The sequence below is a fragment of the Haemaphysalis longicornis genome, unplaced genomic scaffold, assembly GCF_048455015.1.
Source record: "Haemaphysalis longicornis isolate Haplotype H1 unplaced genomic scaffold, Haemaphysalis longicornis Haplotype H1 scaffold_6, whole genome shotgun sequence".
Lineage (NCBI taxonomy): Eukaryota > Metazoa > Arthropoda > Arachnida > Ixodida > Ixodidae > Haemaphysalis > Haemaphysalis longicornis.
In genome coordinates, this window is record NW_027526407.1 from 74,803,087 (window position 1) to 74,829,833 (window position 26,747).

Sequence of the window (26,747 nt, forward strand, 5' to 3'; positions counted from 1 at the left end):
CCGTGGAATTGTCTTATTTTTTCCTGGTCCTCAACATGCGCAAAGTGGGCTCCCACAACCGTGTGCCTAAGGCGTACAGTCACATAACTGGTTCTTCACAGGGAGGATACCGAAGCTCGGTTCACTACAGGGCACTGAGAAAGGTGTGTTTAGGAAACAAAATATCACTCTTTCTTATGGCTGTAGAATGTACATGGGTGTGGTGCAGCAACAAAGCACCTTCTAATTGCACGTGCTTCTCACTTACTGCACGTTCATCTCAAGTCACCCGCACATATTCCATGCCCGCCTCTTGAGGCTGACTTTGGTGTTGATGCGTGCCGTATTGTTAAATGACTTCCTATTGCAGCTAGAAGTCGCGCAAACCCGTATACGCTGCCTTTTCTATGTCTTCTTTCTTGCATAGCTAGGGGATGCGCAAAAGGCTGACGTTAAAAGATGTTCCACGCGGAGAAGAAATAAACTTACACGTCATGCTGCGAAGCCACCTTTTTGCGTTGGCAGGAAAGTGGCGAGAAGGAGAAAATAATAGAGAGAGAGAAAGCGAATTTAGGGGAAGGTTTGCGAACCCTTTGGACGCCCACGCGGACCACCATTTGAGCGATGCATATGAGTTGCCGATTCAGCCGCCGTACGTAATATTCCCGGCTCAGTAAGGACGAAATACGAATAGGACCTCCCGGTGGTTATTCGGGCAAATGTGAAGCGGGAATAAAATATCAACCCTGTCCCGTTTCAAGTAAAGCCTGCATGGCGCAGCATCGGCTTACTTCCGAGGGAAGTCTATACGAGGGGAACGTTCGGCTTCCAGAAGCCCTAGGATTTAAGGGTAGCACAGAGGAATCGGTACTTCTATGTTTACGCGGCCCGTAGCGTTGCCAGGGCGTCTGCTCTGAAGCGGCCAACCAAAATGGCGGCACCTCCGAGGACCCTGCAACACTCTTTGAGCAGTGCAAGTAAACCTACGCGACGTTTAGATTACACTGCCAGGAATACCTGAGCCAAATATTACACGTGCACGTGAAGCGGTGAGCGCGCAAATCGATGTGAAAGACGCGGAAAAACCAACCGCTCTCTCTTCAGTTGTCCTCATTATGCAACCCCTGGCATGGCCTAAGGGACGTCACATAGGCCATGGCTGCCCGATCGGCTGTCACTGGTCAACCTCGCGGCTAGATTCTCCCATTTCCGTCGTCGTCATCGCTGTGTACGAACCTCTTCTATGCCTGAACCTGTAGGCACAGTTTTGCCGTTTCTTTTGTGTTTTGAGTGCGCGGAGTTTGAGTGATGAGCTCAATACTTCCCTTTCAACGGGACCACTCGACTACAAACGTTTATTGCTTCAAAAACGCCCTACCAGCCCGAGCGCGCACTTGCGAGCAGGCACCCATGCCTGCTTTTTTGTGGCACCAGACCGGAAATAGGCCCCTCCGCGTTGCGGAGAAAAGGAGAAAACTACCCGGCATGTGATATATCGAAGGCCGCCGAAGAGAACGCCGCGAGCCGCCCCCTTCTCCGGGAGAGAGCGCGCAGCTTTCGTCGCGTTGCCCACGGTCGAGTTGAGAGGGAACGATTATGCGCGATTTCTCATCGCGCGTAGTTTCGTTAATTGTGAACGGATTTTCATAATTCTTGCGGGAGGAGATTTCTGGTACAATAGACTTTATCCCAAAATACATTACTAGTAGTCGATGGCAAGTGTTGCAGGGTCCCTTTAAAGGGCGCGCAGCGCCGCGGGTGACGGGAAAGAAAAAAGGAGGAGAACGGTGGAGAAGGAGGGAGCAGTTGGCGCTACCTTAGTAATTTTAGGCTAAAATACGCAGAATAAAATATGTTTTGAGAGGAGGTCGAGAGCAATGGATGAACGTAGGTGGGCAGCTAAGGTTTTTAGGTACTTATACTTGAAAAGCGTGGACACACAGTGGCTAAGGAAGACTAGAAGGCTAACGATGAAATACGGCAAGAACAGCGGAGAATCCCAAGGTAACCAAAATAGAGGCAAGGTAGACAGAAACAAATAAATGGAGGGAAAAAATGGTAGCTAAGACGTCGTAGATCTGCAGGGCTGAGAAAGTGGACATCAGAAAGAAATTTTTCTACGATAATTCCCAGGGCAGTGCTTTGCTTTTTGAGGCTAGAGCAGGTTGCTTGCGAACTAAGAGCTTTGTGGGGAAGTATGCACAAAATGACGGGGTGTGCGTGGTCTGCGGAAAAGGAACAGAAACTATGCGGCACATAGTGTTAGAATGTGAGGGTATCCATCCAAATCTACATGAAGGGAATATTGGGCTTCCAGAAGCCCTATGATTTAAGGGTATCAGAGAGGAAGTTAACTTCAAGGCTGTCGAGGGGACGAAAAGAAGATTAGAATGCTGGTGGACGAAAAGCAGAGAGGGGAATATTGCCTAGGACAGTTACCACCTGTAACAGGAAAGAAAAGTACAAGGCTGTCGAGGGGACGAAAAGAAGATTAGAATTCTGGTGGACGAAAAGCAGAGAGGGGAATATTGCCTAGGACAGTTACCACCTGTAACAGGAAAGAAAAGTATTTTGTGCCTAATAAGTTTTTTTGTGCCTTCCCTAAGAGCGGCATAGTATTGAACCAAGAGTATAAAACGTAGGTATATTAGTCCTTTTTGGTAAGATGACACGTCATCACCCCGCTAAGGGGAAACCAAATCAATCATCATCATCGCGACCCTGTATGGCAGTGGCCTCAAACTCATATCGGGAAACAGGCTGCATGGACAAAACTAAATTCTCCATGAGGGTAAGGGTTAAACTCTACGCACATTACTCGCGTAGACTGTGTTGTAACTATACTCGGTGACAACTTAAGAATGGCACCGGAAGTTGCCGCTGTGCCTTATCACCGTAGCCGGATGTTTCTCTGCGCGGCGCAAGTAGGGCGTTACTGGGAATATTTTGAACATGGCGTGAGCCGTTCCCGTGATTTTTTGGACTTAATATGCTTATAAACGACTCCCGTGACGACAAACAAACTGCGTGAGACAAGGCAGACGATATCACGCATTCATAGCAAACCCCTTTCAAAACGCGCGCGCACTGACGTAACGGGTCCGGCGCTTTGGCGGAGTGATACACTACATGAGGTAGTGCCGTTCTTGAGTTGTAACCGAGTATAGCAGTGTTTCACGAAATATGGCTTAGCACCATCGACTGAAGTCAAACTAGTTTTCTTTCACGCAAAACACAGAAAATGAGAGTCAAGTTTTAAAAAGACCCTGACTCGGCCCAAGCCTTCGCTGGAAAAAGCGAAGGCAAAGGGGTCATTCAGACAAAATAAAGGTTTCTTTTATTCGAGAGATTTGGTGTTTTATAGTTCCCCCAGTGCTTTTCCAGCAGCAAACGATGATTCATTCACTTAGAAATTATGAATTTGGGTTAAAATTTTTATTTTCCCGCCAAATCGTGTGTTTCGTGACGTCTGCGATGACGTAACAAGGACAGGTCTTCAAGCGAACATTAGTGCGCTGTTTATTCTGCAGCCGACTGCGGAACGTCTTTTTTACCGTTATTCCTCCTAATTGGCGCCACCATACTGCGCAGGCCCGCTGTCTGCCTTTGCTTTGTTTCTGACCATATTCGCACGTGCACCTGGCTTGTTTTTGTTACGGCAGGTAGTAATCGTTTCGTCAAACATGGGATATGCTCGACAAACAGGGTCACGTAAGACAACGTCGCTTGCGCCAATCGGCCAGTGTCGTGTAAGGCAACCCCAAAGCGCCGGACGGACTGCTGTGCAGCTAAACCAAGCATAGTGCGCGCAGTACCAACAGCAGTACGCACTGGTACTTCGATGTTTACGTGTACTTTTGTAACTTCCACTGTTTACCCCACCATTCTTACTGCTTTGAAATGATAAGCGAAAATAGCTCGCTCTGCAAGCTTATAAGTCACGCCTTATTTGAGTTTGCTTCGGCCAGCCTCAGCCAATCGCACGGATGTCCATATTACATCATAGGTACTAGTGCGGGAAGTGAGCCAGTGAGGCGCACAACCGTTACTTTTTTCCCTAATTACAGTAGACCCGCGATAATTCGAACTCGAAAGGACCTCAGCATTTTGCATGACTTATCAGATTTGAATTATCAAAAGTGCTCAAAAATAGGACTTCGGGCAACATACCAACTGGTGTTGTAATGAAAAATTCACATATGCCTAATGAAACAACATTCACGCGCCATACTGGATTGCTATTCACACTGAAGAAAATCGCAAATTTATCACGCACGTGCCCCACCTGCCGCATTCCACGCGGATTGATTGATTGATTGATTGATTGATTGATTGATTGATTGATTGATTGATTGATTGATTGATTGATTGATTGATTGATTGATTGATTGATTGATTGATTGATTGATTGATTGATTGTAGGGTTTAACGCGCCGACGCAACGCAGGCGATGAGGCGCGCCGTAGTGGAGGGCTGGCTCCGGATTAATTTCGACCACCAGGAGATGTTTAACGTGCGCCGAAATCTCGAACACACGGGCGTTTTTGCTTTTCGCCTCCATCAGAAACGCGGCCGCCGCGGCCGGGAATCGAACCCGCGACCTTGGGCTCCGCATTACACGCGGGGTTTTAGGGGCCCGTCGTTTCGCTTTTACACGTGTATGTATGCTGGTAATCGGCTTTATTTGCGGCTGTTAGTGATACTGTTAAACCTGGATAAAACGAAGTTGACAAAAATTCGCATTTTTTCGTTACATCCAGGTTTTCGTTACATGCAGGTTTTAAGTTAAAGCTCGCTGGAATGAAGCAGAAATAACGAAACCAATATGCTAGGCATCAGTGATGCTGAACTCACCCTTGTTCAAGGATATGTTTCACACTGAAAAACAGATTTGCGCTTGCTGCTACTACACGGCCCCCGAATTCAGAAACGTAACAAGTATCACTTTTTCTTTTTGATACTTTTCGGTACCTTAAGGCGTTTCTAGAACCAAACTTGTGCTGAAAGCGCGCCTTTTTGCGAACTTCATGCTCTTTTCTGCAGCCAAAATTGTGGAAAGGATGCTCAGCCTGTGACACTGTACCGGGCGGTGATGTTCTTCTTTCTCGCCGGCGGAGAAGGCATTTAAAATTGCCAGGTTGTCTTGGAAAGACAAAACTTTTCGTATTCAGGCAGCAGAAATCGTCCACGAACCCATACAGTTCCAACTACGAAGCTGAACTAATAGCCATTAAAAAGGCAATAGAATTTATAATAACAAACAAAGCAAACAATAGCCATCAACTATTTACCGATAGTTGGTCGGCACTCCAAGCACTAAAAAACCCACTTAACACAAATCCAATAATTAACGAATTAAAACTAGTCCTTAGAGAGAATGCAGCAGTAAAACTCAGTTATGTAAAAGCACACAGCTCCTCAAAGGCAATAACTTTGCAGATGAATTGGCGAAAGAAGCCGCAAGAAACGGAGAACCAACTTTTGTTCCAATAACAAAATCATTCATTTCGAAACATTTATATACCAAGTTAAACCAGGAGTGGAGTAAGGTGTGGAATAAAGATGGCAAAACAAGTTAACTTATAGGTGGATTAAGAACGTAAATCTTATTCCGGACCACTTTCCTACAAACTTCTTCTCTTCCCAAGCCCTGACAGGGCATGGTAGATTCCCGTTTTATTTTTCAAGATTCAGAATAACACAGGCATCTACATGGAAGTGTAGCAAGGATATAGAGAACTTTGATCATTATCTAACAGAATGCCCACTCTTAATAAATAGGAAAATACTCGGTAAAAAACTAGGAGAGCACTTAGAGAACAGAAAACCGGAAATAATTAAGAAAGAGGAAACAAGATTAATTTTAGAAGAGATGGTTTTAAAAATTAACCAATTCATTCTACAAGCATAAGAATAGACCAAACATAACAGAACACCAACACGATCAATCACGACAATATAAAAGATGGGATATGATACGGGGATGGAGCAGAAACGCCATGTTGGTGAGGCTTCCTCCGCCCACATCTCCAGTCATTCCCTTCTTACACCATAACAACACAAGGAAACCAAGCAGAACACCAACAACACATAATCACAAACCATCAGGCGTAACAGATCTATATACCCGGTCAAGTCAGGTCACGAACAAATCATGAAGAACAAGATCAACACACCAAGATCAAAGAATCAAGAATCAAGTAAAGTTCAAGAACAAACAAGACAAGACGTCTACCAAGGATCCAAGTCGACAGTGAAGATCAATTTTTAGAACGAAGTGTTCTTAAGGTTTAGTGTTTGTTATTTTTCTTGTAATACTTGTAGAGTTTTCTGATTTTTCGTTTCAAACAAGGAAATTTTCCTTTCATGCTCAAAAAAAAAAGCCCGCTGATAGTTTGCCCGTTCCCGGGCGGTGGTCGCTGATCTATCTTCTCTTCCCCATTACCCCTTCCTTTTCCTGTCCCAACCACCTTTGTACCACTACCTCAACCCATATTTCTACCCCTTACCCTTCCCTTTCTCTCCCTGCGATACATATTTGGTGCAGGCTGGGAACCTCTTTCCCTCTCACAGTCACCTCACCTCACCTCACCTCACCTCACCACGGATATCAGGGGACCCACGCAACTACACGCCGACAGGCAGGCCTAGCGCCTAACTGACACCGCACTCACACGTGCACAAACGCACGAGAGATTTCGGTGCGGGCGAAATTCGCTAAATTAGTGCATTCTGCCAGCCGATTTTTCAGAAACAGGGCAAGAAACCCTCACTCATCAGCCTATTGAATTCGTTATATATAGGTTAACTGTCGCAACTCCTTGTCGCAACTCCTTCGTTGCGTAGAGGTCGCAAACACACGCGCTTTTATGAAGGTGGAAATGGGGAATTTAAAAACTTCGTTAAATCCAGGAATTCGTTAGATAGAGGTTTGTTGCATCGAGCTTTAACTGTATGAGGATCCTAATGTGCAGCTAGAACCGGCAAATTCTGCAGATATTTCCCGGCAAAGACAAGCAAAAAGTACGATTTAACCGAATTTACGCAATGGAGGAGTTCTAATTCAGCGGCTTTGAGATACATTGGAAACACAGCGGGCCAACCAAAATTTTAATATTTGTTTGAATTAACCGAAAACTTTGGATTATCCGAGTTTCGGTTATCGCGAGTCTACTGTATATATAGCTTATTTAAGCGAAATTTACGTTAAAAGTGATGTCAGTACGATTCCAACGTGGCAACCTTTCGAATGAACCAAAGTTGTTTTTTGGCTGCATGACCCTTTTAAATGGACGGACAACCGATTTTTGTGGAGTATATGCTCTCTACCTCAAATGAAAGTGCATCACTTAATACACCTTGAACTGAAATAGTTTTCATTGTCTTCATTGTCTTAGTCCGTAACAGATACGCGAGGAGGTGGAGGCGTAAGGCTGGCGTTGGGGAAGAAGTTGTAAGCCACCTCTTGTTCAATTGTTTCGATAGAACACCCAATGCTGAGAGCAATTTTGGCAATAGTTACCAGTCTTTTTCTTGCCGTTGAGGGATCTAAATGTGTGCCACAGCTTTTTAGTAGAGGTGTCTTTGTTGAAGCTATCGCAGTATTCCGTCCAACGCAAGAAAGAGGGTTGTTTTTCGTATCTCTGAATCTCTTTGTGTTTGGGCCGGGCTCGCTTCAGGTCTCGAAATTGTCTGCCATTACATTTGTAGCGGTTCACGAGCACGTGGTACGTATCCCATAGGTTTAGTAAGTGGCGGTCAGGACAAGGGCAGTCTTCCTCTACTGTAGAACACTGAGAGCTTGCTTGATAAGCGCGCTGTATTTCGTTACCGAGGCTAGTTATGTCGTGCGCTTGAGTTGGGCAGATGGAGCAGGATCGATAGGCTTCCCAGTTGGTGGTGGTAATTCGCAGTGTGCCCTGCCGGAGTATAGAGCCCGTTTTAGACCAAACCATATGGGGTAGTGACTACCTCAAGGGTATGTTGAAACGTTCCAGTCATGGACGAGGGGGCCGTCTGCACAAGTCAAATCTGGGTTAGTGTCCCTCTGTTTCACGGGCAAACCGATTCTGGTTAGGGTAGCAATATTCTGTAGGTATAGAAACCATGTGCTTCCATGGTAGCCTTCAGGTCGTTGCCTCGCGGGGAGTTCGTGGTGTAGTTCCAGGTGGTGTGCTTGGCGTTAAAATCCCCACCTAAGATGATGTGGTCTGTTGGGTAGAGCATGCGCAACTCTCCGACCCACTCGAGGGACCCCTTTGTGTTCTGGATGGTTTCTGGGTAGTAGTACGCGGATATACGTCTTAAACTTTCTTACCACCACACTACTGCACGCAGGTGCAGTATTTGCTGGTGTCGATGAGGGTATATACTTGGTCGGAGCTAATGAACCTCCCATTCTGTCCCGCAGGCACTTCTGTTGCCTTATGTGTATCGTGGGAAGAAAGTGGTTGATGTATCCGGGATGTGAAAGTTGGCTGCTTGAGTCTTCTGCAGAAGAATGGCGATGGGGCGTTTCGCATAAGACTATTTCGTTCCGGCATAAACACTTTCGTGTTAAAATAGAACACCAGAAAACGAACAACCCAGTTATAACGTACTCTTTAATACTAAACGTTGCTTCCCCACAAGAAGACCCTGTGTGCAGGGGTGCACTCTTTACAGGCCGCTTGCCTCGTTTTAATGGCGTCACTTCCGTGACGGATAGGACGGGACCATAACGTCACCGAAATCTCGGTGTCTCCGGGAATAAAACACTTTCGTGTTAAAAGCTGTTGTTTTTCCGTTCAAGCTCATGCGCAGAGACGATCCTCGTGGTCGATCGCAAATGTTCATCTGTTATTCTTGAACTGAGAGTTTGCTTGTTCACCTACAGCAGGGAGAAAAGGCATAGAGTTTCATACTAACATATACTAGAGGGAAATCTGGCGCCAGTGTCGGGAGCTGCGCTTCAGCCAGTGCTCCGTCATGTACCGACCCTGGGGCGGTATTCTCGAGTTTTGTCCCTTTTGCGTCCCTTTCAAAAGTGTCCCTTTTGGCGAGTCCTGATTGGCTAAAAGCAAACAACCGGAAGTGACGTAACGCAAGCGCGACAAACCTACTGCCAATGCCCACTGCTTAACCGGAAGTACATCACGATGGAAGGGGCGCAAAAAGGACGTTTTCAAAAGGGACAATTACGAGAATACCGCCCCTGGTCAGGCACTTTCCACTTGTCCTTGGTATGGCTAGAATGGCTCACGAACAGGCTGGAAAGTTGCCTCTGGCTGCAAGAACGAATGCGACAATTGCACCGTAAAAGATTAATCGAATTTGTTTTGTTATAATAAAATTGAAGCTTCAGAAAAATTTATTTAGCAGGTATTCTTTAGAAGCTTCATGCAAAATGAACAAGAAAAAAATATTATCCTTTTTTGTTGATTTTGGCTGCAAGACAGAAAAGAAGCCTTGCGGCTGGCCAAGCCAAGTAGGCGAGGAACTTCGCTAGCTGCAAATTAATGGCGGCGCCCACGACGGCCCGCGATTGCAGCGCCAGATTTCCATCTGGTATATATTACGATGAAACTCTATTAGAAAAGGTACTCGCACAAGTAGATGCTCCGAAACACGGAAAGCATGCTTCGTCCAGAAACCGGAACTTTTGCCTGAACGTAGCTTCCCCAGAAACTTTTGCTCAGAAAGGCTGCTCGCGCTGTGGCTATTGTATTTTCGAGGAGTGTAATGTTTTTTTTTTTATGATTATTAATTTCCACTTATGTCTGATTGCGCGGACAGCCAGCAAACGTCAGGTGGCCATCGATTAAATCCTGTATGCCACGTTGTGACCTTTGACTAGCGGATAAACCGTTGGGGCTTGCCACAGTAGATCGCGAACAACGAGTGGGCTAATTTGGTGACACTAGAATGAACCCCAAAGAGGCGAGAACGACAGGAATTTTATTTTGGAATAAAACGTTACCACCATTCAATTTGAAAAGAATTAAGATTTAACATGTATTATTTTTACGAACCTCGGTTTACAAACTGAATTCTTTACAACTTTTATTGTATAAGCAGAACTGTATTGTATCAGCAGAATTCTTTTTTTTTTGTACTTATATAATGCACTTCTGTTTTCTTCTGTCTCTAACCAGTCCCGTAGATATCCCTGATGGCGCCAATATATAAACTGTATTCTTTTAGGGGCGAAGCCCCTTTGGGGCTGGGGCTGTTGGCGTCTCCTGTCGTCGTCGTCGTAATCGTCGTTTCATGTAGTCATGGTGCTGAAACACCGGGAAACTCGTTTACGCCTCGCGCTAGAAAGTAACACGTACTGAAGAAACACCGGGGCACTGTTTACGCCTCGCGCTTCGAAACGCGTACTAAAAAAAAAAAAACACCTGGACACTCGTTTACGCCTCGCGCTAGAGAGCTTCGAAGACAAGAGGCTATTACAGCAGAGCAGTATACTTCTACCCCCCAACGGTGTCGTCTCCGTTGGCAAAAACGCCAAGGCGCCACTTATACATTGCACACTTCTCCCCTGCCCAGGTTTCACGCTGGGTGGAGATGGCCCGCGATATTTTTTACAAACCTAGGTTTACAAGCTTCTTTACAACTTTTATTGTATAGGCAGATTTCATTTTTTGTACCGTATATAATGCACTACTTCTGTTGGGTTCCATTTGTAACCACTCCCATAGATGGTCCTGATGGTGCTAATAAATAAACTCACAACCTTACAAAGATGTTTTGGTGCACTAAAGGCGCATGCAATTGCAGCACTGGCGGAACCCGGACCTGCAGTACGCCCCCCTTTACGCTAGCGACCCGCAGTGTACGTTTCGTATACCTCACGGTTTATCGAGGCAAACAGAGTGTGCTATACATCGCCTGCGCCTCAAAGTAGCCTATACAAAAACCTTTCTGAACAAAATCGGTTTGATGGCATCACCTCTGTGTACGCTTTGCGGTGTACGAGAAGACACGGAACACCTGTTCTGCGTTTGTCCACGTTTTAACTCGGCGCGAACGACAGCGCGAAGTTTATTACGGGCGAGAACTGTCAGCATGAAGGACTTTTTCGGCCCCTGGAACAGCGAAGACAGGGCGGTGCGGGGTTTTAAAGCTCTTGCGCGTTTCCTCAGAGACTCTGGACTCGACTCCAGCCTGTGACTGTCTGTGACTTTTTTTTGTGTGGTTATGTGTGTTAATGTGTCTGTCTGGTGGAGTTTCTTTCATTTTTTTTTTCTTTTTCTTGTATAAGTCATGTAAGCATATAACCCTCATCACATGTTCACCAACCATCTGAAGTAGCAAGCCCAGCATTATGCAGGGCTGACCTCTTCGGTATCACTTAAGAATTTTCTCTCCCTCTCTCTCTCTCTCTAAAGGCACTCAAATAATTCACAAGCACACATTGTTTCAATGCAGTCGAAGCTTTCTTTTTTTATTGCAAAACAGTGCAGAAACCGGGTGCGAAACTTTCACTGGGACAGAAACGACTAAAGCAAACGTGAAGCTGCTATAAGGGGACGATTCTTTGGTCACAAGCTGTACTTGAAGAAAAAGCGACATGGTAGTACGCAAAAATAAAAAAAGCCACACAAATAGGTGTATATATATCTGACGCACTGCGTAAGGTAGCGTTTGGTGATAGGTAGTGCGTAATAAGCTGTGCAAAATATCTTCTTTTGACGACACGGTATCTACATAAAACGTGCACACATAAAACACGATATCGCTAACGTTCACAGCATATGTACAACCCTGAAAGACTAGAACGTTTGACTAGATTTGTAGAACCACGGGAACACACATCTAGCACCGCTATATTCGTCAGACCAACTCCGAACTAGTCAACTCATCCATGAAACGAAACCGCAAGCGGTTAAATCAGTTTCCAAGGTAATCTTCCGTAAATTTCCAAGCGCACTGACTATCACGTTTGACTACTCCTGCCTTCGACGGACCCAACGCCGAAGGAACAGGCCTGCCCGGTTGACTTAGAACATCGCAGGTCTTTCGCTTTTTTTGATGATGACTATCTTTCCACATTTTTCTGTACAGGGTGCTTGTTTTGATGCAGCGTAGTAAGATATTAACAATACTCTGTATGTACATGAATAAATATACGCGGGCGTGAGCTCTTCACACGTAGCTTTCGTGGGCGATCGAGTACTGCTGAAATGAGTCCCAGAGTTCGTTCCTGACAAGTTCTGTGGCGCCGAGGTCCTTGAGGTCTCTGTTGCCAGACGAGGCGGCGATCTTTCGGAGCGCAGCCAAGCAGGCGACCAGGACGGAGTTGCTGCTGTTGCGTTCCTTGGGCTCCTTACACAGCCTGACCAGTCTCTGCACACCTGTGAAAGGACAGGGGAAAACTTCGTAAGCCTTTGAAACCAGAACCACACTCGCGGAAACAATTGACCAAACTCCACAGTGCGAAAAATTGCTATGCCTCAAGATAATCATCTCATGTCGGAACTGTCACAAGACCTTATTTAAACGAGCCAAAAGATTTTATGCTGATAATAAATTTCTGCCTCTACTGTCTATTTCCAGCAAGCTTCTCCGCAAAATTCTTTGACTTTTTTTCCTGGAATCCTAACCTACATCGTGGCGCATGGCTGAAGACGTATTAGTGTATCCGCGGTTATTGATGTGTATATACACCGAGATCCCGGTCTGCACTAATGTAACCCCTCGCTATAACGAACACAAATTCGCTTTATTCGAGGTTTTCCACAGCTTCAACAGCGTTAAGGCAGGGAACGGAAATAATTTTTGCTTTTAACAAAGTACCGCTTTTAGCGAAGCCAGTTTCCGGCCTCGGGGACTTTAGTATATCGAAAGTTTACTGTATTCAATTCTGTCCAGTCACAGCTGCATGTAGTCTAACCTGCTACCTCTGTAGCAGGTTACCCTGTGTGTGTTTTTTTTTAAGCAGCTATAGACCTATCAAAGAGCGGAGGTTAGGAGAACTGTTTTTTTCTTTTCGAACGAGGCACGAGGAACGCACCTTGCATCTGCAAGACCATGCCGGCCGTGCTGGGGCAGGAACAGAGGCGGGCCAGGGCGATGGCCGACTTCTGCAGGACGCGCTCACAAGCGTCCACTTCCCCGCTGCTCTGCAGACTAGAAGGACGCACTTGGAGGTAGCAGACGAGCTGGGTAAGGGCGCCGGACTCGACGATGTCGGCGTGGCAGTACTTGCCGGCAGATGCGTTCGCCAGGATGGTCGCCACCTGGTGCGCGAAACAAACAAAAGGGTACATTCGGTTAATGTTCATCCCATGAAGCACAAGTTGTTCATATGCTAGTCATGATTTACTTTGATAACTCCGAACGTCCTGCGCCAACGTGTATCCGATTCGGGCGTTGGATGTATACCGTACGAAGAGGTATGACAATCCTCTAACCTTGGTCGTTATTCATAAGTGCAAATTGATTTATATTTCCCCTATATTTGTCTACCCGCTGACTTAATATGCCCCATAGTGGAAAGGGTAGATGCAGCCTCCCTTACCTGATCCTTGGCGAAGATAGAGCCGGCCAGGTCCTTCTGCCTGGCAGCCAGCATGACAGCCCGTACGGACTTGTGCTTGTAGATGCACTCGAGGGCTACGCGGTCCAGGAACGACAGGTTCGCGAGGGCCGCCGCCGACAGCAGGAACACGTCCCCGCTGTTGGCACGCGCGATCATCTCGGTCAGCGAGGACACGAGCGAGTCCATGTTCTCCGTCATGCGCTTCAGCGTGGCGCCCGTGCAGTCCACCCAGGGGGCCGTGATCTGCGCCAGCAGCCCCACGGCCTCGCACTTCTCCTGCTGTGTGGCTTCGGCGTCCCGCAGGGTGTCGCGGATGAGTTCGATGCCCCCATGCTGTTCAAGTTGCCGGATGGCCACGGAGTGGCAGCACACGATGGTCAGGGCGCGCACGGCGGCGCACTTGAGTTGCAGAAGGTTGGGATCTTGCGCGATGGCGACCACGGCGCCGATGCCACCGATACGGGTGATGAGGTCGCACATGTCCGGGCCGGTTTCGCCCAGGCTGCTGATGGCGGCCACTGCTCGCCGGGCGCAGCTGAGGGTGCGGTTCTCCTGACTGAGCTTGACGATTTTCTGCGCAGAAGACAGAAAAAAAAAATCTGTCAGCCAAACTGGATACTTCAAACGAAAACCAATATAAATACTGAAAAGCTATATCTTGGCTGTGGTGAACGACAGAGTCGAAGAAATTCGAAAAAATAAGACGAGTGCCTTAACTATCTCGTTTTCAACCAACATGAACAATCCCTGCAGACGACACTAGTACAATGACATTCAAGGACTCGGTCGCTAATTGTTAACTTGCAATTACCATCATTGCCACCAAAAAGCGCGCGGAGTTATTTTATAGCATTTAACTTATCTGCTAAACAAAAAATTTGTTGTGCTAAACGCCTGTTAGAGAAAAAAACAAGATAAACCGCATTGGCATTAGTGACAATGACTCTGATCGTCTTTTTGAGATCATGATTTATCGATCACATTGTAGACGGGAACACGTTCCTAGCGGAATAAGCGGGCTGCTCACCTCAAGGTCTTTCAGGATGAGGGAGTTGCTGAGCGTCTGCACGGTGTTCTTGACGTCCGCCATGAGGGACTTGATGGACTCCATCTCAGCGGGGCCGGCGGGCTTGCGGTTAGGCCTAGCGCCGATCTCGCGCAGGCTCTGGAGAACGCGGTACAGGTGGCTCTCGACCTTGCGCGAGTACGGTGAGGAGCCGTGGATGACAGGCTTGTAGTCCCGCAGCAGGTCGTTCACCTCCGAGCTCAGGCCGGGCGTGCTGCTGCAGAACTTGAGCCAGTGGCCCTGCTCCAGCCGTCTGGTCACGTGGGTCACGGTCGCCATGATGGAGTCCACGCGGTCTTGCAGGCACGTGATGGCGTCTGTTGTGGGCGAGATAAGCAGATAGCGTCCTTTTCAAAAAAATGTTTCGTTTCCAGCAAGTGCTCACAGATGCAGCGAAGAAATTTTGTCCTCAGGAATGTAGTAAAATCAGGTAGCATAGAACAACTTTTTGCCTGGAGCACTCTATAACAAGCGTCTACGGCTAGTTTTTATGTGTTGTAGGGTTACACCCTTTGTGTTACCGTTCCGTATCATCTGGAAAGCTCGTTCAGGATAGACTTGAAATACGTGGCAGCTTTTCGGGTCAAGTTGAATTCTTATTGCCTCAGAGCAGAAACTTGCACTCGTAGTTGCTATGGTGTGGCCGCTACTATTGAAAGTTAAACTACACTCCAAATTGATGTTACCTAGGCTCCACCTGAAAAACATCTTCTGATAAGTATCAGCTCACTAAGCATACTGAGCAGTATAGGCATTTTGTGGAATCGTACGAGAATAAAAAGTCGTATAGGAATATTTTCTGGTTTTATAAGGCGAACACTTCAGAAGAGTTAACGCTCATTTTAAGCGCACAAAAAACACGGACACACAAGACAAGGACAAGGACTTGTCTTCTGTGTCCGTGTTTTTTGTGCGCTTAAGATTAACGTTATGGAATACCAACTAGCCCGAACGCAAGCCCTACTTCAGAAGAGGAGATGCACAGAACGGTTCCAGAAAGATGGCTGCGTACCGTGTGCATCCCCGACGGCAAGGACGGCGGCGAGAGCGGGATCCTTGGTCAGGGACTTGCTCTGCAAGGCGCTGAGGCACTCGTTTTCAACGGAGAGCCGGACACTCTTGAGCCATTCCTGTACACTGGGAACGGAGCTGAGTCCCGACCTGGAATCAAAACACAGATCGTTAGTATAGACCGAGTTTTTTTCCCTGGGCTGGAACATGGCAATAGCTCTAACATTCTCATCGCTTATTTCATCTCAGGTTAAAATTGGGAATAGGTACTTACTGCTCAACGATCCACTGTAGGTAGTGTCCGAGCGGGCTGTTCTCGGGGAGCGCTGCGGGGTTGACGAAGGAGCACTCGGGAGTCTCGTCTCCGCTTTGTCTTCTCACAGGCGTCTTCACGTCTTCATCCGCGAACGGCAGCTTTCTGCAGACGTCCCGGAGGGGCGTCGGCACGATCGGGCTGACCGTGGCGTAGATGCTCTCGAGGGCCTCTTCTGCCTTAGCCCTTGAATCGGAAGACACTTCGAGCGAATCTTGCTCGCGCTTGGCCGACTCCAACAGGCGTCCGGCGTGGTTCTTCGGGGTGTCCCGCTCCTCCGCCGTGAGGTCCTCCGTAGAGGCGAAGCGGACGTTCCTCCTCTCTGAAGACCGCAGCAGGCGGAAGGAGCTTCCCCGGCGACACCGCTTCATGAAAGAGGAAGCGCTCTTCGGAGTGCTCGTCTTGGGCGTCTTAGGCGGGATCTTGGCGTTCTCCGGCGTCTTCAGGTTGTCCTTCTTAGCGGCGCTCTTGTTGTTGGGAGTCGCCGGCGTCGCAGTCTGCGGAGGCTTGTTGGCGCCAGCAGGCGTGGCGGGTAGCTGGACGTCGACCTTGGGCTTTTCCGGAAGCTTCTCCTTGCGGACATGAGCGACGTCCTTCTCACCGCCGGTCTCGGAGGACATGTTGACCGTTCTGTACTGGACATTCTTGTAGAGCGTCTTGCGACAGACCTGCTCGATCGAGTGGGCCAGCCAGTCGTCGTGCTCGACGTCCTTGCCCGGGGCGGACGTGGGGGAAGCGGGGCCGCCGATGACGATGCGCGGTGAGGCCTGCGGCGACACCTTGGACACCTGGTACGGGAGAACGCTCTTGTGGAAGAGGTCGAAGTTGTCCAGCGACGTGTCCAAGTTCAGCTTGAGGACCACGTCGGGGCTCTTGCTGCTGGCCTGCGAAGAGACGAAACGGACGGGACTCCTCATTATGCGACGAACGAGTGAGAAATACGACGCTTTGCGAGAAAGCTAGAGGGGCGAGCAGATGTTTTGACAGCGAACAACACTCATTGGCGCCGTACTCCCAACAAAGTGACCCTCGCTTAAAGGACCCTGTCCGTTTTAAACACCTCGTGACGCAGGCGACCAGTCTGGGAAAGGGGAAGGCGGGTTGCTCCAAAAGCCCACTCATCAAGGTTCAACGGTCTTCAAGATTACAGAAGAAACCTTTGAGAGAGAGTATTCCGTAACAAAACGAAGAGAGTGGGGGAAAAGCGTAAATCAATGCGACTATGCAGCGGGCGCCCGCGCCTCTCTCCACCCCACCCTTTCCTCCTCTCCCCAAGTCGTGGCGTCCCCTCCCAATCCTTTTGTGATCCCCCCGCGCTTTTATGTTCTTTCCGGCGGGTCCTATGTTCTCCGAACCCCGCGGTGTTCCAGCCGGCGTCAACGGCTCGGGGTTCGCCAGGTGCGCAGCGGGCCCACCGGCCTGACGCGCAACGTCTGACGCGCGAACGGCGGCTTACCAGAGGCGCGCTTCAGTATGTTTATTTCTCGCCGCGTGAGCGCAACCTCGCTTTTATGTCCCACTGACTTAGAAGAAACGTATATACGCGCAATAAGGGAAGGGCGCCTTCTTATTGGCGGTGCACTGAACTGCGCGAGGCAGTTAGTTTAGAGTTAGCTGGTTTTCCGTTGAACTGAACCCTAGCTGCTCTTCTAATATACACAACCTTCTTTTTCTTTAGAAAGCTAAGCGCCAAATACCAGTGGTGCACTTTGTTTCCGTCCAATATATCTTTCCTAATCTGTCTCTCTCCCTGCCTCTTTCTAACCGAAAAATTTTAGATGGTTTTCGCTTGCCCGTAGGTGCTTACATTTAAAACGAAGGAAGAGGTACAGATAGGGAGTGAAATGGAGCGGGGGCATCTAACTGAAATTCAGATGACCGAGGTTATCAAACACTCGTGAAAAGCGATAAAAGCGCGCATAACAAACCAGGACGGATCCCGAAACCAAATGTGGCAACGGGGACATTGAGATTAAAGTTAGCTATGAAGTTAGCCCGCTATGCCTATATCGGGCTACATCGGTAAAGTCTGAACCCATGCCCGGTTAAAACACGGCTTCCTGGCGCGAGGGGTGCTCACCGAGGTGTCAAGTCCTCCACGTCCCATCTTGCTCTCGTCGGAGCAACGGTGGCGTGCGGGTCAAATCCGGCTTGCGATGACGGTGCGAATACAATCCAGGGATGGCGAACGCGACTATCAATGCGAGATGCTGAAGAACATCGCGATTCGTTGCGGAGGAAAGCAGTCGAGCTAGTGCGCGCTGAATGCGAGCGCAACGCACTGATGCGGTTTGGCGCGGAGCGCGGCCACTTTTATACGGCGTGGCGCGCGCCTGGGAGAGGGAACGCGGTGTCGCCTTTGAGGAGCCTTGCAAGCTCTCCCTCTCTCACCTTTCCCCTTCCCCAGCGCCTGCTGCCCGTGCCAGATGGTCCACGACCACAGAGCAGCTCGCGTGTCGCGGAGAACGCAGCTGGCACGCGCCGGCGCGTGGCTCGATTTCCGTTCCCCCTTCGACCCCCCCTCTTCATTCTGGTTCTTCTCCAGCCTTGCCGTCTTTGACGCAAAATGATCCCCCCGCCGCTCCCTCACCTCCTACGAATCCTCCGCGACACATCTTGATGACTCTCCTGGCCTCTCCCTCTCCCACCTGGCCCGGACCACCGATTCTACCGAACGATCTGGATGTGCTTGCAGAAGGTAGAGGCCTTCGTTGCCACGCGTTTACCAGACGTGAGCTCCCCCACAAGCAAGATCCCCTCCTCAACCCTGGCTCCAGCTTTGGCGAAGCCCGGCACCTCCATAACCACACCTAACTTTACAAGACCTCTCTCTCTCTCTCTTTGCAACTTTAGCCCCCTCTTCCGTCCCCCCGTTCAGATGTTAGATCGACGGCGGGGCGCGTGGCAGGTTCGATTCGGAACCAGCCGGCGGCACCATGGTTCAAGCACGGCCGGGCGACAGCTGCGTCTTTGGTGGCGCGTGCCGGAAGCGACGCGCCTCCTCCTAAAAGACGACAGTGCAGGAAAGGCCGGGGACTGTTCGGCCTGCGGAGGCGGCAGTGGGGGGTTTTGGGGGGGTCGGCGGAAGGTTTTTGTCGCAGCTGTTGCGCGCACCGGGCCGGCCGCGATCTCTCGGTCGACTGCCTCCGCCCTCCCGGAGACCGAGCGACCGACCGGCCCGGTGTGAGCCACGCGAACTCGCACGCACGCACAAATGCGTTGGTTGCCGTGACCCCCAGCGCACGGCGGGAGAAGGAGCAAAACTTCAAAAACCGGACCGGCGCGCGCGTTTGCGTTGTCGTAGAAGAGCGAGCAGCGGCTTCCGTTTGTTCCGAACAGGGCTGCGCCCATCAACGCGGGTTCCTCCTCCGGATGAAAGATAGCGCCGGGTGCCGGAGAAAAGAACGGAAACGGGGGGACGGGCCACGTCTTCGGACAAGACTGACAAAGGGAAAGATCGTCTACAGTGCTTCGCCCCTCCCGCGGTCGTCTGCTCAGCCTGCCTCGTGGGCTGGCACGCGCCGGCTGTCAGGCGGATCGCGTTTCACAATTTTTCGGTGTTGCTGCCTCCTTTTTTGTTATTTTCTTCACTCCATTTAACGGTAAATAAAGACAACTATGCGCGCTGGAGAGAGGCCTAGCTCTGCGGGCCTTGCGAACATAAGGACGCAAGAGTTGTAACGAAAGTAAAGCAACAACAACTTCCGCTGGGGGACCGCTCCTTTGCGAGGAAAAAAAATGAAGTAACACCTAGGTGAGGGTGTAGGTTAAAGGTGATGACCCCGGGCTGGTCTGCCGAGCGGCACGTGGCTCCCGTCAGATCTGTCTTAGGGATCGGCTCGTTCGCTGGCTTCGGATTTCACTGTTTGTTTGAAGAATAGTCATTTCTGGATTTTGAGAGAAAGGAAGCGCGTCTGTTGGGTAATAGGAACTTCAGGGGAAAGAGGAGGGGGAGGAAGGACCGGTTGTCGAGCGCTTCGTCGTTCACATCCAGATGTAATGGAGTCCACATACGGGACATCGCTGAACTTCCGGTGCCACATCTTGCGGCCGCACCAGACCCGGCGACAACGCCATTGGAAGAAAGAGCGTCGACTATGCGGTTGGAGATCTCAAAGATGAGGTACACAGTGTCGTGCGCAGCCTTATCTTCGACTTGTTTGATCCCCTTGAAACAGTGCCTGTCTTGCCGCGTAAGCATAAGCTCTCCCGTCCTCCAGGGACGGATTACCTCTTGTGATTTCTAAGCGGTAACTTTGATGGCGGGTTATCCTCCCGATAATCCAGAGTAACTTTGCGAGAACTTTCATCATCATCATCATCAGCCTACTCAGGTCCCCTGCAGGACGAATGGCTCTTCTATTGACCTCCAACCGCTCCTGTCCTGCGCTGCTGGAGTCCACAGTTTACCCCCGAATTCCTTTATTTCATCCCTCCATCGGGTTAATGGCCTTCCCTTTGTTACAGACCCGTCTCTTGGTATCCACTCTACTACCCTACAAAAGGGGGACAGCGCAAACTCAGACAAAAACACAAGACGAAGAAGGTGACAAACACGAGCGCTGCCTTGTGTTTTTGTGTTTCGTCTTGTGTTTTTTGTCGGAGTTTGCGCTGTCCCCCTTTTTAATCATGCACCAACTCGCCCAAGCCTTAACCCTTGCAAGCTACTACCATAACTGTCGACCGGTTGCCATATCGCCTAATTGCGCGGCCAGCCCAAGTCAATTTCTTTTGTCTTTATTTGAACTAAGATATCTTCTACTGTAGTTTGTTCTCTGATCCACGAAGCTCGTTTCCTGTCTCTGAGTTTTACTCCTATCATTATTCATGTCTACTCCCTATCCTGTAGGCGAACGGGTCTGCTCCATCCCGTACCTTCTGTGAAATGGTCGGACGAAAGCACCTCAGGAATGACTGCCGGCAACTCAGAAAAACTTCCTGCCCGGTGGCGCCTTCTAACGCCACCAGATGAGGGCGAAAAGCAAAAAACGCCGTGTGTCGAGATTTTGACGCAAGTTAAAGATTCCCAGGTGCTTAAAGTTACTGTATTTACTCGCATAATGATCGCACTTGCGTAATGATCGCACCCCCCTGAAGTTCGCCGTCAAAATAAGATTTTCTTTTTATTTCCCGCGCAATGATCGCACCCTGAACTTGCCGCAGCCATATGCCGTGTGTGTGCGAAGTCCAGCTGACGATGTTCGTGCATACCTACGTTCCCTCCTCTTTCAAAGCGGACATGGCTATGTCATTGCCGTAGACTTGCCGATATTGGCGATATCGGCACGCATGAGTTCATTATTGACAGTGCGTCGGAAGAAAATCGCACTAAATGCGCATAATGTACTCACAAGACACAGAAGAAAACGCGCTCAGTTTGTTCCTTCGGCAGCCGTGTCCCGCACTATGACAGCAGCAGCCACTCATTGGACGACCTGTTTTCACCTCGCAGCACGCTCGTCCCAGCGCGTTCCGTAATTCATGAAAATACTACATTTTGAGTCACTTTGCAACAAGGTGGTCAGTTTTTATTATGTCTTTATTGATTACGTTTATGTTCATGCGACCTACCGTAAAAATTCTGACCTCCTTTGCGTTTTCTGCTCTGAAATTTTTTTCGCGAGAAATTTACCTCGCGTAATGATCGCACCCCTAAATTTGCATCATATATTTTTGAAGAAAAAAAAAGTGCGATCATTACGCGAGTAAATACGGTAATCTGGAATCCCCCACTATACACCGCGACTCATCAGGTGCAGCTTCGGTCCTATAAAGAAATTGGGACGTCTTTCGTTTCTTATTTCCAGATTTCGTCTGTATACCAACTTTAAGGCTTTGCAAAGCTACCTATACATCTATTTTTAACTACAATTCTACCTATCTTTACCTAGATCTCTCTCTATCGGTATCCGTTTTGCGTGACCCAATTGCCTGCTGAGACCTTTGTGCACGTGCAAGAAACCCACGTGGTCTAAATCAATTCACTGTAACCTTCCGCAAAGGCCTTCCTTTATTACCCACGTATTACTACGACGCGCGCGCACACACAAAAAAATATCCTGAAGGGATAGCCACAACGGCGCCTACACAACAGGCGTGCGTAAGGGAATCGGCCGATCAATTTGCGGAGGTGGCGGTAAGTACGTGCACTGGCGGTCATTTCGAAGCGACACGCCTACGACATCGTGGAGAGGTGCCATGCGTTATACAAGACCCGGTCTGACCATCTGGGACTCTTTATTATCGCGCCTCAACATCTGTTCTTTCGGCCTGCGCACGTTTTCGTACATGTATATATCGTGCTCGAAACGGGTCACCAGGGCGGCAGGGTACGCGATCGTCATGAGCGAGCACCGCTCTAAATGTGCCCAAGCATGCTCTACACCTGAATCGCGGATGAGTTATAGTGCGTTGAAAAATCGACAAGGAAAATCGCGCAATAATAGCCGCCGAGCGAGACAACTTGCATTCGACGGCACAGCTGCAAAGGACGAACACTGCATATATGGTCAACGTTATCCTCGCCACCCTTGCAGAGTGGCCTGCAGGCGACAACATCTCGGCAGACGTCTCTGCATACCGATATTGTAAACAGTCCTCTCTCTCTCTCTCTCTCTCTCTCTCTCTCTCTCTCTCTCTCTCTCTCTCTCTCTCTCTCTCTCTCTCTCTCTCTCTCTCTCTCTCTCTCTCTCTCTCTCTCTCTCTCTCTCTCTCTCCATTCCCTTCGTCCATCGTGACCAGTGGTCTCATCCTTTTCTAATAAAGGTTTTATCTATCTATCTATCTATCTATCTATCTATCTATCTATCTATCTATCTATCTATCTATCTATCTATCTATCTATCTATCTATCTATCTATCTATCTATCTATCTATCTATCTCCCTCTCCCTCTCTGTAACCCCAACAGCGAAGTCGCGCTCCGCGTCCTGGCTAACCCCTCCCTTGCTCAACTAAAATGCTATCATCGTTATAATCATCCTCTCGTCTACAGCATGACTACCACAGTAGCGGTCCCAGAGATCGGTTTTGGGGGGGGGGCGATTTTTTTCGGGGGGGGCAGGCGAATTAAGATTCGCTCGCCTCCTTGCGCCAATTCTGCGGAGGTGGTGATAACCATGGAGGCGTGTGCGCGTATGCGGTGCAACCCGCTGGGATTTAACTTCGCGCAAGTGGAATGCTTAAAAAAACTAAAAATAAGAAACTGAGGACCTCTTTGGGGGGGGGGGGGGCGACCGCCCCCTTCGCCCCCCCCCCCTTGGGACCGCCACTGGACTACCAATACATGTGTTCCTTCAGTGGTGCCTGTGGGTTTTCATAACTTAGCAAAAATAAAGAAGCCTTTGTCATGGGTTGTAATTGCGCCGCGAGAAAGCTTTCCCATTTGAAGACGTCTGCTACATCAGACGCACCCCATTCAGTTTGATACTAACCGCATTTTTATTCTCGTATAATATCACACTGTCCACTCTGTGCCCACGAAGGGACTACAGTGTGTCCGCGGGGTCTAGGAGAACTCGTCAAAAGTGAACTCGTCGCAGCCAACTCGTCATAGGTGAATTCGTCACATAGGGCAAGTCGTCATAGGCCATCTCGCACTAGGGAAACTCGTAACCTAGGGTACCTGGACACTCGGCCATCTCGTCACAATTTACGCTTTTCGTCTATCATGTTCAAATGAAAGAGTAGAAAAGCTTGTATTATTCTCATCTTATGCGTAAACATTCTTACACACCTCCTTCAACTCACCACCCTTAATGTTTCCTTTGTCACCTTCGAGGAACGCGCCAGCCAGACAGCGTATCTTATTTTTTTCTTTGTGCAGCTGATTACGTGAGTCTTTTATATTAGATTTAGTTTGCCCGTTCTGTTTTTTCTGAAACTTTTTTTTTAAATTTTTGCTAATTAAGTGACGGCGATGTATTGGGGTTTGCGATTTCTTTCTGTGTTTTAGCGTTTTAGTATTTTGATCTTTTGTTTTCATGCCTGCTGACAAACGATGATTGTCAAGCTGGGTAACTTTCGTTTTGTTAGCCTTCATATCACCTATATATGGGAGCGAAAGTCAAGGCTGGACTTAAAGTCGACCCCCCCCCCCCCCCCCCACACACACAAAAGTGTTACGAATATTTTTAAAGGGAGAAGAACAGCAAAAAAAAAAAAAGGAACCGGAACTGGTGCTGAAACCGAAAAGCCAATTTCAACGACCACCTGCAAACAAACCAGAGGCCAACATTTTGCCCTTTTTATAGATACATATAGAATCAGGCAAAAAGCTTCAAATGATAACGCAAAAAAAAAACGAGAAGAAAGAAAAGGAAACGCAAAAGAAAGAAAAAGTCGACCTACCCCCCTCCACACAAAAAGAGTGACGAATATTTTTTGGAACGAGAAGAAAAAAATCAACCTGAAAAGAAACCCCTTAACCAGTAAAAAATGAAAAATTTTTTTTGCAACAAGAAGGGAAATAAGAAGGGGACAGAGGGACATGTGTTAAAATAGAAAAACCATTTCAACCACCGCCTGCAAACTAACAAAAGAAGGAGACCCCCCGAACTCTGAAAAGGTCAACCTGGGAGTAATTAAAAGATTAGAAGCCACTAACTTCCTCTCCCCATTTCCTCGACACCGGTCAAAAATGGAACCGCGAGACGACTTTTCCTAGCACGAGAAGGTCAGTGGTACCACTTTGCCTAGTACGGGATCACCTAGAACGAGATGCCCTCTTTGACCAGTTTCCCTATGACCAGTTTTCCTAGGACGAGTTGGCTGCGACGAGTGGGCCGGTTCCCGTGTCCGCGACCCCGCTCTTATAACCTCGTTTTCGCCTGCCCTCCCTTTCATCCCCTACACACCCCTTCCCCAGTGTCGAGTAGCAATCCGGGCTCTAAGCAGTAACCGCTCGGCCTTTCCATTCGCTTTTCTACTCCTCCTTTGTTTGTCATTAACCCTAAATCGACTAAATCGACTAAAAAACCCTAAATGTCATTAACCCTAAATCGCTTTTCGACTGCTTTTCTATTATTGTGTTGCGGAGATATTGAAGCTAATCCCGGGCCAACAACGCGTTCTGAAGCGCTATTACAGCTTGAAACGCTACCGGAGGACCCCGCTGAACAAATGAGTGTGCTATTTCAGCTCCTTAAAGACGTTCATGCGCGTTCTGTGCAAAGTTCGAAGAATCACGCTGATCTAGCCGCTGACGTAAAAGCCATAAAAAACGGCCAAAAAGATGTCGAGACGAAAGTAACCGGAATACTAAAAAGACTAGAGGAACTAGAAAACAAATCCCAAATAGCCGAAAACCTCAAAAGCGAGCTATCAAGCATGCATGATTTGGTATTGGAAACTACTGCTCAAAATAGCTTGTTACAAGCCCGCCTGGACGAGCTTGAAGATAGGTCTCGACGTGACAATTTAATTTTTCACGGGCTTCCAGATGTCAAAGAAACATGGGAAGAAACTGAAGCAAAGGTGGTCACTGAAATTAAGTCCGTCATAGCTTCATTTTCACCAAACTCTATCCATCGCGCACACCGATTAGGCTCATTTTCGCCAAATCGATGCCGTCCTATTATTGTGAAGTTTAGTGACACCAAAAGTAAGGATAAAATATTGTCTGCACGCTCCCAATTTAAAGAAAAAGACATTGGCGTTAGCGAAGACTTCTCTCCCGCTACGCGCATCACCCGAAAAAAGCTTGTTGACTTCGCAAAAAATCTGCCAGAATCCCCACAATTTAACCTTCGTTACAATAAGCTATATGTTAACAAAAAATGCTACATGTTTGACACTAGCGCTGGGCAGGTTATTGAAGTCGAACGGCCCGGTCGAGTTTTCGAAAATGACAACAACCAGGCACATGTCCCTTCCTAGGAACGCGCGAGGGGTAGTGGCCCTAGATCTAATACAAGAATTTCTGTTCTGTTCACTAACATCAGAAGCCTTCTAAACAAATACGATTCATTGTCTTCCGCAATAGATACCTGCGATGCACAGATAATTGTGTTGACCGAAACATGGCTCCGCGCACATGTCCAGGACTCGGAACTTTTTCATGATGCGTGTCATTTTACAATTTATCGTTGCGATCGAACTGCGCATCGGGGAGGCGGTGTTCTTTTAGCGATATCGAAAAACATATCTTCGTCTTGCATACACATTAACACCACCCTTGAAACTATCTGGGCTTTGCTCACTATTGGCCATCAGAAAATCGTCCTAGGCGCATGCTATCGTTCCCCTTCGTCGTCGCCAACATTTGTTAGTGAACTGCACGACGTTTTGAACCACATCGTAACACGTTTTCCCAATCATCCCTTATTTTTGCTCGGCGACTTTAACTTTCCGAATATAAATTGGACTTCACAACCAGCTTCCATTTCTCCTTTTTCGACACAAGCTTCAGAGTTTTTTACCTTTTGCTCCATCTTCTCTTTAACGCAATTAGTAGATCAAGAAACTCGAATATCCTCCCACGCAGCAAACACGCTTGACTTAATTCTAACTACACGGCCCGATCTTACTTCCAATATAACATACTTGCCTGCCATTAGCGATCATTCTCTTCTCAGTTTTTCTATTAACGCATCATTCCAGAAAGTTTCAAACAACAAAAAAGTAATTCGTGACTACAAAAAGGCGAACTTTCAGGCTATTAATCACGAGTTATCCACCTTTCTTGATACTTTTCTGACAAACTTCGATGATCGTTCTGTTCAAACTAACTGGGACATGTTTGCTTGTAAAGTTCACGATCTAACAGCAAAATTCATACCGAAACGCACTATCACGTGTAATCCACGCGCCCCGTGGTACAACGCCCACCTGAAAAGGCTGTCTAACCGTAAGAAG

General features: G+C 48.3%; 1 protein-coding gene across 5 annotated transcripts in view; it reads right to left on the bottom strand.

Moving 5' to 3' along the window:
- Positions 1-11,371: 11,371 nt before the first annotated feature.
- The window catches only part of Insc (spindle orientation adaptor protein inscuteable), a 58,905-nt gene continuing 43,529 nt past the window's right edge, over positions 11,372-26,747 (bottom strand). For 4 of the 5 annotated variants that reach the window (XM_077675278.1, XM_077675276.1, XM_077675277.1 and 1 more), the window contains 6 exons: positions 15,856-16,778; positions 15,583-15,731; positions 14,532-14,887; positions 13,484-14,077; positions 12,977-13,202; positions 11,372-12,317 (listed from right to left, as the gene is read on the bottom strand). In XM_077675278.1, coding sequence (XP_077531404.1) covers positions 12,109-12,317; positions 12,977-13,202; positions 13,484-14,077; positions 14,532-14,887; positions 15,583-15,731; positions 15,856-16,778 — 2,457 coding nt within the window. In that variant the 3' untranslated portion in view covers positions 11,372-12,108. Of the gene's footprint in view, positions 12,318-12,976; positions 13,203-13,483; positions 14,078-14,531; positions 14,888-15,582; positions 15,732-15,855; positions 16,779-17,974; positions 18,299-26,747 lie in introns of those variants that run through there. The other variant, XM_077675279.1, reaches the window with a different exon arrangement.